Genomic DNA, 10,907 nt, shown 5'->3' on the forward strand with positions numbered 1-10,907 from the left:
CGGAGCATCAGTTCAGCGCCCTGCTTCCGCCTGTGCCTTTGGGCCTAGAGCCTGTTTCAGGACAGCGTCTCCCCGCCTTCTTTGGGTGCAAACTTACTTTAATAAAACATCCATCCAAACATGGTGGGGAAGTGTGAGTCGTCTTTCCCCTCTCCCCCCCAAGAAAGGGTGAAGGAGAAATTCCTGATGGCGTGCTGGTTGCGTTCCCAAGTGCTTCCGGTTGTGGCTGCTTAGGCAGTAACGGTCAGATTTGCGTCTCTTAACCGACAAAACACTCTTCTTACCCATCTCGGTTTTTAAGAATTAGTTTCCTTGGGACGCCTGGGCGGCTCAGTTGGTTAAGCAGCTGCCTTCGGCTCAGGTCATGATCCCAGAGTCCTGGGATCGAGTCCCACATCGGGCTCCTTGCTCGGCAGGGAGCCTGCTTCTCCCTCTGCCTCTGCCTGCCACTCTATCTGCCTGTGCTCACTCTTGCTCTCTCTCTCTCTGACAAATAAATAAATAAAAATCTTTAAAAAAAAAATTAAAAAAAAAAAAAAGAATTAGTTTCCTTTATTCCTTTCATTCTTGGCATGGCTTCGGTGTGTAGAGCGAGTGACCCACCTAGATAAGCATCTGAAAGGTCAAGGGCTTCCCTGAGCTGCATCGGAAGAGGAAATGAGACTGGAAGCCTTGCCTCTTCGTTCTTCAGGGCCTCTCTAGCTCCCCTCAGATCAGAATTAGGAACATCATGGTTTCCTTTGTTTTGCCGCCATTCCCTGAGCAGATCGGGCGACAGCACACGTCCAACCCGATTGTAAAAGCAAAAGCTGGAAGCCATTAAGCTGGCTTCGATTTTGCTCCGACTTTATTTTCTCTAGCTCGACAAAACGTGAAGCTGGTTTTCCTGGGAGGAGATGAGTGAGCGCAAGCCCTCTTCTTCAGAAGAAAACCTCCTGGGGGAAAGCTGGTAGTTAGACTGGAGCCGTGTGGGAGCCCAGATGCGTGCCTGCAAAGGAACCTCTTCCCTGGGCCCTGTCGCAGCTCCCGTGCACAGTGTGTCCGTGGAACCCAGAGCCCGGGTTCCTAGAGATTAGGAACTTGTCATCAACATGCAGCAAATCACAGAAGGTGCTCACCGCGGCCCAGCTCCCTTGAGTCCCAGACTTGTCACTGGTTTCTCCTCAAACGCCTAGCTGCAGCTTCTTTTCTGTTCTTAGTAGATAAGGACATTTTTTTCTGACTCTGATCTCCCTCAACATGTTCCCCCTTTCTTTAGATACCTCTAATCTATTTGGAAACAGTGGGGCCAAGACGTTTGGTGGCTTTGCCGGCTCATCGTTTGGAGAGCAGAAGCCTGCCGGCACTTTCAGCTCTGGAGGAGGAAGTGTGGCGTCCCAAGGCTTCGGGTTTTCCGCTCCAAATAAAACAGGTACTCCGATACTTATTAGCTGTGGGGTTTTTTTTAGATGTGTATTACGTATGTGTAGAAACCTGGAAGGCAATGTCTCTAGGGTGGCTCTCAAGGGAGTAGGATTGGAGTGCAGATGAAGTGAGTTTTCCTCCGCAGTTCATTTTTATATTCACTGAGCATCTACTGTGTCCCCAGCACTGTTCTAGGTCTCCCAGACGCGTTAAAAACAAGAATGTAAATATTTAGCAAGCACAGAGCGTCCAAAGTAAGGGAACATACGAGACAGTGATAACTAAAATATAAACAAGAAAATACCTGAGTCACAGACAAGCTTGGGGCCCGTTCACAGTCATGAGCAAAACAAGTGGTCTGCTTGGTTTTTATGTCTCTTTCGTTTGTCCTCTTTCTTGAGTCACTTTTTTTTTTCTTTTGAGCATAACATACATGAATATATTACATATACATGTCCCCATACAGCATCCACGTACTGTAAGTACACAGGGCAGTGACTTCTCCAGGGAAGAGCGTGCTGGTGGGGTGAGGGGCAGAGAGCGCCACCCGCGCTGCTTAGCCCAGCGTCGCTCGTAAATGCATTTGTGAACTGTGTGGCTTTCTGTGATCATATGTGCGGTTTAGGATTTCAAAATTCGAGGAACAATACACATTTAGATACAAAAACATACTTCATTTCTATCAACTGCCTCTCTGTCCTCTTTCTGTCTCAGATCTCCAGAGGGTCTGCATTCCTGTCCCTGTCGTGTGGAAAATTGTGTGAAAAGATTTTTCACCCCAAAAAAGATCAGTGGCAGAGTGGGGGAAGATGTTTGCAGAGAAGGAAGTTCTTTAAAGCAGACTCCCCAGGGGCAAGCGGTCAAGATGCTTGTCCCTCGTGTGTCCGAGAGCCTCTGAAATTCTGTGAGTTCCAGAGAAAGGACCCCCTCCAATCCAAGGACCAGACGCGTGGGTGGCTTTGACTTAGGACCGCCCCACATTCTGTGCCTGGAGTCCCACCTTCTAGAACCTGAATTGCTCCAGTCTCCATGAGTGTGCTCCATTACTCAGACCTGTGGCTTGGGTGGGTTAGTCTTTGCTTCTTCCTAGAATTTCAAGTGCACCAGACAAGAGCATTGCGGCTTTATTTTGCCCCCAGCCTTCCTCGCAGTAAATGATTCAAAAATGAAAAGGCTACAAAGCTCTGGGTCCTAGTTAGCAAAGCAGACATTTGACCAAGAAATTTTAATTCATCAATCATTAAGGCTTAATTAATTTATTTATTTTGAGGAACCAGATAATGTTTTTTTTGATTCAGGTGTTTTTCTTACGTGTTGTTCCTTATCCTGGAATCAGGTCCCCACTGACTTTGAGAACCTTACGCTTTCATTTTTTTAGTCTTAGAGAAAAATATATCCTCTTACCTTTCAGAACATTTTTCCTGTTTGACTCTTTGCCCCATGGAATCCCTCAGACTGCAGACGGAGAAAGCTGCAGGGGATGATTGAGCTGGTGGCTGCAAGGGTGATAGTGAGGCTGGAGGCTGCCCGTGGCCCCTGTGCTTCGGGCGCTTGGGCTCTCACTGCAGGACTTGTGGCAGTTCTCAGGGGGCTCCTGCTGTGGGAGGAGGTGCCGCAGAGTCCTGAGCATAAGGAAAGGCTGCTTTAAATAAAGGAGTCATCCTTCCTGCCCACGCAGTGCAGATGCCTAAGACATCACGATTGGCATCTTGCTTTAATACAGATTATAGATGGACCATTTTGATGGGCCTTTGGAAAGTTCCAGAAGTGTCCATCCTCCCTCAGTACAGTTGCCTTAGGAAATAGTAGTTCTGGAGATTACTTGGGGGGATAGAGGTGGGCCCAGACGGCCGTGCCCGGCCCACCGGGCTCACGCCAGTTGTGGTGAAGGGAGGCAGGCTGTTAGGTGGTAGGCGCTCTGAGTCACTCAGCCAGTGCTACACGATCAGCTGGCTGAACTTAGGCAGATAACGTCTGAGCCTCTTTCCTCCTGTGAGGTCGGGCGGGTTTTATCTGGGACCATGAAGGCCAAGTGTTATGCAGCAGCTGGCACATCCCCAGCACACAGAGGGCCCTCAGGAAGTCGGGTGTTGTACTGTCATTGATCGGTAGCAAATTGCTCTTATGGAGAAGAAAACGGTGAAAATGTAGCATCTAATAAAATCACACCCTTCCTAGCATCAGGAGTGAGTTGCCTTCCTCGAAAAAATAAAACCAGAGTGCCCATTTTCCTCCTCTTTCACTTAGCTCTGACCCAGGTTTGTTTGGGGGCAGTGTGTGTGTGTGTGTGTGTGTGTGTGTGTGTGTGTGTTATGTATGTGAGGGTGGGGGTGTGGGTGTGGTGTGGGTGTGGTACGGGTGTATGTGGGGGGAGGGGTGGCACACGTGCGTGTATGGGCGTTTAATCTCCTCTCCCCTGTCCAGTTTACTTTCTCTGTCATTGTGACTTCTCATTTTTCACTCACCCTCCACTAAGAAGTCAGAGTAATATTGCGCGCAAGGCACCAGATCCAGCTGCATGTGTCCAGGAAGAAAGCGTAACTAGATCTGTGAGCGGTCGTAAATAATTCAACTGCAAGCGTTTTTTTAGCACTTTTTTTTTTCCAGTCTCTTATATTTGTAACCCAACAGTCTCCATTATCATGGCTTGGAATTTCACTCAAGGTTTGAAAATCTAGAATGTTAACGCAAACATGAGCCTTAGCAGAAAGTGTCTTCACTAGCGATAATAAGTAAGCACGTGATTGAGTCACAAAATAACAAATAACGAAAGAATTCAGCTAACAGCTTTTCCCACCCAGAGTCTGATCTTTCCTGATTCAGGTAGCAGAAGCTTGTGGTGTGATTATGCTGACGTAAGAAGGCCTGACTCGTGCCTCTGACAGCAGTACTCGCTTTCCGCAAGGAGTGAGAATAGTGTCCCTGGCGCCTCTTTCCTTGCACCAAGGCACTGTCATTCCCTTTAGCACGTAGCTCTTTGGGCCAGTACTCATTTTAAGAAATACTCCTTTCTAGAGCAAGCTTCTTACACAAGTTCATTCCATTCCATTCCATTCAGCTGATACTCACAGAGGGTCTCAGCTCATAGCCTCAAATGATGTACGCAGTATCTTGGGGCTTGGGAACCCCAAGACCGGCTGGTCTTCCCACCAGGTGGGCATCTCTGCCAGTCCGAGGAGGCCACCTCGGTGCACCCGACCTGCGGCAGCATGGGCTACGCAGGTGCCTACCCCTAGCCCCCACCCCTGTTCACAGGAGCAGCAGGGGGCGTCCGGCCTCTGGTGTTCTCTCCTCAGGGCTGACTGATGGTTTTATCACGTTTATCCAGCTGCCTTCCTCCAGAGAGGAAATTCAGTGTGCTTTTTTATTGAGGAGTAGCTCCTGACTGCAGAGAAAAAGCATTTTTTTTTTAAAGAAATTCTTCTGTGCAGAGAGACTGTGGAGAGAGATGTGAGAGCCATAAGCTTTAAATAAATAAAAAGCCCCAGGCTGAGCACCAGTGCCGTGCGCCTCTCCATCTACTCTGTAACCCAGTCCATAGGTTCTCCCCCCGAGAGGAGACTAGGAGCCTCTGACTTTATAGTGTGGGTTTTCACGAAGCTGGAAGCCTTGCGTGTGTCGTGACAGTAACAACATCTGTCGTCTTTGACAGCTGGGCAGGGATTGGAGTTTTCAAGAAGGCTTTGTCAGTGAGGAGCCTCAGAATGGCGCAGTGGGGCGGGGAAGGGGTCAGAAATGCACAGGCTGCTGCTCGGTAACGCTCTGATTCCACGAGCCTGGGAGCCGACTTGTCCGGCTTGGCCCATGGGAAGGATCGAGGGTCTCACAGACAAACACAGGGTCTGCTGGGTTCTGAAGGCTCCAAGGAGCTCGCCTGGTGGACTCGACCCCTGTGCTGGAAGCGAGGGGGGTGGCTCGGTATTTAGAAAGTCTGTCGCCCCCGTCACAGTTTTTTGAATTTGAATTTCTAACCTATTTTCCCCTTTTTCCTTCCTCTTTTGATTTGGTCTCTCACCGCTCACTGTCTTCTCTTCTGTCTCCTTTCTTTTCCCCGTTTGTTTGGTTGCCTCTGTTTTGCTCAGGCGGCTTCGGTGCTGCTCCCGTGTTCGGCAGCCCTCCCACTTTTGGGGGATCCCCTGGGTTCGGAGGGGCGCCGGCATTCGGTTCAGCCCCAGCCTTCACAAGCCCTCTGGGCTCGACGGGAGGCAAAGTGTTCGGAGAGGGTACTGCGGCTGCCAGCGCGGGAGGATTCGGGTAAGCCCCCCCGGGGAGGGACCTGGGGATGGCCCAAAGCACGGGGCCCGGTACCCCTGGTTTGGAAAGACCAGTTCTTGCGTCTTCCCAGCTGTGACTGAGCTGAGCCCCCTCCCTCGAAATCCGCAAACAAGTCAGTTCAGGATGTGTCTTCCTCCCTGGGGAAGGCTCCCTTCTTCCAAGCCAGCCTCTGTCGGTGTGCAGGTGGACGTGAACTGTTACGTCACCCAAAAACGTGGAGTGCTGGTTGGCGGAACCCTGTTCTCTTGGTGGAGCTCAAGGATGATTTAAGGGAGAAAAACAGTCCCGTCCTGGCTACTTTAGAGCCAGGCCTGCCTCTTGTGTGGGGACTTCTGTCAGGGGTTCAAGATGAGTAGTTTTTGCCACATTCTTTGCCTTTTGGGACTGATGTGTCATCGACCCATTGTCCCTGAGCAAACCACTCCTGGTGTCCCTGACTCCACTCAAGACCCCCCAGAGTGGGTATTCAGTTCACAGTGCAAGGGGCCAGCCTCCACCCTGGGCCCTGACTGGGCCCTCGGCACAGTTCTGAGTCGGCTTTTAAAGCTGCTCTTAGCGCCTCGTGCACATCCTCCCTTGAAAATGCCATATTAGGGATTGTCTTTTAAGGGCCCCAGAAATTCAGTCTGGTTGCCAAAACCCCAAGGAGAAAATAAATAGCCTTCACCGCACCACAAAGTCGCGATAAAATGTCTGTGGTGATGACTACAAAGTGCCTCATTCAGAGGACATAGTAGTGTCTGAAGTCACCGTCTGGTGGCCCTGGGCATAGGATGCAGGATGCGTAAAGCTGGAGACATGGGGAGGGGAGTGGGGGCTTTGCTTGGGGGGGTGGTCAGGGTACTTGGGGTGAATCTTGGCAAGGTGATAGCATCGTTATCTTGAAAGTAAACTAAACTATGTTTTTACTCATACCCTTCCCCCCGCACCCCATGAAAGATGCCGGTGTGGAAATGCTGGCAAGTTTCCAGAAAGTGAGCGAGTTGATAAATTGTTTCCTGGAGTTCGTGTAGAGACTAATGGTTCCCCCAGGAAACCCCAAGAATTAAAGTTAAGGAAAGCATTTATTCTTTTTAAAGATTTGTTTATTTGATAGAGGTCACAAGTAGGCAGAGAAGCAGGCAGAGGGGGAGGGGGAAGCAGACTCCCCGCTGAGCAGAGAGCCCACTGTGGGGCTCAATCATGACCTGAGCCGAAGGCAGAGGCTTTAACCCACTGAGCCACCCAGGCGCCCCTAAGGAAAGCTTCTAAAGGAGAGTTGGGACCAACTTTAGCCAGTGTTCTTGGCAGATTCTGACAGACACTGATGTCTCCAGTGACCGCCGCCCAGCACAGGGTACTTTACTGCAGGCTGGGAGGATTTGGGGTTGACTGGGAACCTTGAGGTTTTATTTATTTATTTGAAACCTGCTATTTTCTTTTCTAGTAGGAAAGTGTCATATTCTGCCTTGGGTGGGGAAGTTAGCTCACCCACATAAATCCTGACTGGCTGGTTAGTTCCGTTTGGCCAAAGAGGGCTGACAGGGACTGACTTGGGTGTGAGAATTCCAGAAGAGCCCGTCACCTTTCCCCAGTTCCCTGATGTCTGGCAGATATCAGAGGAGCACCCACTGCTCATGAGAGGCCCGGAGCAGGGGCAGGAATAGAGCAGGACCAGTCAGGACCGCTCCAAGGGTCTGCTTCCCGAAGACCCCTCACTTGTCATGAAAAGTCAGTAGAATCAAGATCTGGAGAGGAGCTCAAGACAACTAATTGGGGGAAGGAGGTTGTCGGTAGATGAGAAATGCCAAAATGATGGAATGAAATCCAAGAATTATTGGAGATGGAGCAAAAAATGTAGTGCTGCTCGATTTCCAGATGAGCTGGAATTTCCAGACAGTGGAGAGGAGCAACACCCTGGACCGGTTGGCTTTCCTGTCACATTCCTGTCCTCCTCCCTCCCAAAGCTGAGATTCGCTCTGGGCTCCAGCCTGCTCTCTCTGCGAGGCCACTACTTTTAACCAGGCACGGCCCCTTGACTCGTGCGTGGCGTGCAGCCTGAGCCCCACCAGGGCGGGCCGAGGCCTCCGGGCAGCAGGAGCCTGTGCGGCCACACTAACCACCGACTGCTTTCTCCCTGGGACCCAGGTTTGGGAGCAGCAGCAACACCACATCCTTCGGCACCCTCGCAAGTCAGAACGCTCCGACTTTCGGATCACTGTCCCAACAGACCTCTGGTTTCGGGGCCCAGAGCGGGGGATTCTCTGGCTTTGGATCGGGTGGAGCAGGTAGGCGGCCAGACATGGCTCCCGCGCCGAAGGCCTCCTGCCTTCTCCTTAGTAAATGCCTTCCCCCACCCCTGACCCTGAAGAAATGAGTGATTTTTACCTGGGGATTCAGTTTAGTATTTTGAAGGCTGAAAGTGGGTGAAAGACAAAATGTTCTTTTTAGGCTTTAATTAGACGTGTAACGTACCGTTCCTTACCAAAGAATGGCAGGACTGCCTTGATTTTTTTCTCAAGACAAGAACCGAAAATAATCATCATCTTACTAGACCTTGGTTTTAAAATCCAAGGCAGCAAATGCCAACAATAAGATGTAGAGACTTGATGAGATGTGTTGGATCTGCCGCACACTCACCTCTTCCGACAGTGGGACGCGCACGTTTGCTTTCATCCCTGCCACACGTTGATGAGGCACACAAGTCAGGCATCGTCGTTTTACAAATGAAGATGGAAACCCCATGGGGCTCGTTTGCCCTAAGAGCCAGAGAGTGGTCCACAGAGCAGGGCCTAGAACCCAAGTATCTTGCTTCTCCAAGAAGCAGCAAGTAGATGGGAAAAGAAAAATACGATTTCGTGACGAGGGTCTGTGTGGCCCCGGGCCAGCTGAGCAGGAGGCACTGTGCCAGGGACCGCTGCCCACCATGGGTGTCGGGGAGGGAAGAACCCTGAAATGCCAACCCTCACCTTCCCCGTCCCACCCTGGCCTTCAGGTGGCGGGGCTCTCCACGGGGAGTGAAGGGAGGGACGCAGTGGGGACAGGACTCCCCGCCCCCCCGCCTCTCAAGTGTGTGTGCACTCATTTCACTCCCCCCTTCCCATCTTTTCAGGATTCAGCTTTGGATCTTCTAATTCGTAAGTATCCACCTCCAGTTTTCAGCCATTAAATAAGGAGGGAGGAGTATGTGGTATGTGAAAACGTTACACTACTAACTTGTGCCCTGTTTGTACATTTGATTTGTTTTTCCCATTTTCTAAGCTTGTCCTGGAAGCATGGGGGTTCAGCAGCAGGTTTTGGGTTTCGTGGACCTGCTGATCTGAGCAGGAATATAGCAGGAGGTGCCCTGCCTGGCCTCCTCCAAGGTCACGCGTAAGAGAGAGGACTGTGCCTTCGGATGAGCGAAGGCTGGAGGGCGGGGCCTGAGAGGTGCTGTTCCTTAGATCCCTGGTAGTGTCTCAGAAGCTTGGTGCTGCCCACGGGCCTCCAGACCCGTCACCAAGTCTTGCATTTTGATCCTCGTTCTCTGCTGTGTGGAACTGCACGACGCTCAAAACTCAGAGTCCCGAACTTGGCCCAGGCGGCTGCGTGAGCCCCGGAGCCCTTCCTCAGAGCGGCCGCTGACCCGCCTCTCCCGGCGCTTCCTTGCAGGTCTGTCCAGGGCTTCGGAGGCTGGAGAAGCTGAGTGGGTGTCGGTGTTCCTTTCCGTTCCTGTGACCAGCTGCATCCTCAGCCGCTCTCGCTGAGCCGCGCCGGAGCAGCCCTTGCCCGTGAACATTCGCCCTGAAACATACCCAGAAAGAAACAGCAGAAACCAAAACTCTAGTGACGCGTGATCGCTTGTTTGTTTCCTTTCTATTTCGTGTTGGTTGTCGTGCCCCCCAGCCCCGCGCCGTCCCCCACTATTAAACTCTGGTCTGTTTCCGTGCTGAACGCATGGGGCTTCTGTCAGGTCACTGCCTGGGAGAGAGGTTTCCTCGTGCCTGGGGCTCTGAGAAACCTTCCTGGCCTTCCGCCCGCAGGCGGTGTGCGTCTTCGAGGGTGGCACCAGATGTCGGCCGCGTCGGGGACGGACGCACGGAGAGGGCGCGCCGGAGCTTCTCCCAAGACTTTTGAGGCCGTAACTTGGCGTCTCCTTTCCGTGTCCTTGCTGCTCTTGGCTCTCAGGACCCTCCAGGCCCCAGCCTGGGCGACTGAGTGGAGGCCCGAGAAGCCCCGCACGCGGGCATCAGCTGCGTCTCAGAAGAGCTCGTGGCACCTAAAGGGAAGATGCAGGGGGCCGTGAGGCGAGCTGGAAAAGAGCCCCGTGGGCGCCAGTGATGGGGCCACCGCCCCCTGGATGAGCCCTGTCAGCTCGTCTTCTCGGTCTGGCTCTGGGGGCCGCATGTCCCGCAGCTGATTTCTCCGACTCTAGAGAGGCGTGGTGCAGAAGCGCGCCCTTATCTCCAGTGACCGTGACTGGTCACCAAGCCTGGCCCATTGTCTGTTAACCGCAGGGCAGATAACCCTGGGGTGGCCGGGAACTGAGGCGACATCGCTGCGGCCGGCGCCACAGACGCCACAGCCCGTGCTCGCCAGCGTGGTGGGCGGAGCCCATTTTCAGTCTGGTCCCCGGGGGGAGCGCGGGACCCTTCAGGTCTGGGCGTTTTCACTGCTTAGGCCTGTGGCGCCCTAAGCAGTTGTGACAAGCAAGGACAGCCTCTCGCCGCAGTCGGGCCGGGATGCGGTGGTGCATTTGGCTCAGGTCGTGGCAGGGGAGGGTCAGGAAGGGCTGTTCAGAGTTTTACATATTGGAAAGTTCTATTTTAAAATGCTTTAATAAAAGTTTTCCACGTGATTGAATCTGTCCCGTGGTAGCCAGTGTGGTCTCGCTGCTTCCGCTGGCTTCCCCCCTGCACCACAACCCACTCTGCTGGTCCCCCTCCACAAGACTGGCCTGGACCTTCAGTGTGACGTGCAGGTCCCCACGCGCCTGTCCTACAGACCAGGACTTGGTCCTGAAATGGGGCCTGGACATCCCAGGGCGATGAGCTTCCTGGTTCTTAGGCCCCTCAGAAGAGGATCGCCAGCTGGCATCTCTGTGGGGCCTCAGGAGCCCCAAACCAGATTTAGGTCCCGGGTGCAGCAGGAGAAAGGAGTGGGGTCCATCTGTGCCTTCTGCCAGGGCATCTGCCTCTCAGAGAGCTTCGACTTGAGCTGCTTAACACGCACCCGTGTGTGTCCTTGTGGAATGAAAGAGCCCGTCTCCC

The 10,907-nt window shown here is 52.6% G+C and overlaps 1 protein-coding gene across 5 annotated transcripts in view; it reads left to right on the forward strand.

Annotated features, from left to right (window-relative positions):
- NUP214 (nucleoporin 214) overlaps window positions 1-10,505 on the forward strand; it is a 103,370-nt gene extending 92,865 nt beyond the window's left edge. For all 5 annotated transcript variants that reach the window (XM_047698769.1, XM_047698770.1, XM_047698766.1 and 2 more), the window contains 5 exons: window positions 1,259-1,411; window positions 5,487-5,658; window positions 7,807-7,946; window positions 8,771-8,795; window positions 9,310-10,505. In XM_047698769.1, coding sequence (XP_047554725.1) covers window positions 1,259-1,411; window positions 5,487-5,658; window positions 7,807-7,946; window positions 8,771-8,795; window positions 9,310-9,343 — 524 coding nt within the window. In that variant the 3' untranslated portion in view covers window positions 9,344-10,505. The remainder of the gene's footprint in view (window positions 1-1,258; window positions 1,412-5,486; window positions 5,659-7,806; window positions 7,947-8,770; window positions 8,796-9,309) is intronic.
- The last annotated feature ends 402 nt before the right edge of the window (window positions 10,506-10,907 follow it).

Source organism: Lutra lutra, chromosome 13, assembly GCF_902655055.1.
Source record: "Lutra lutra chromosome 13, mLutLut1.2, whole genome shotgun sequence".
Taxonomy (NCBI): Eukaryota; Metazoa; Chordata; class Mammalia; order Carnivora; family Mustelidae; genus Lutra; species Lutra lutra.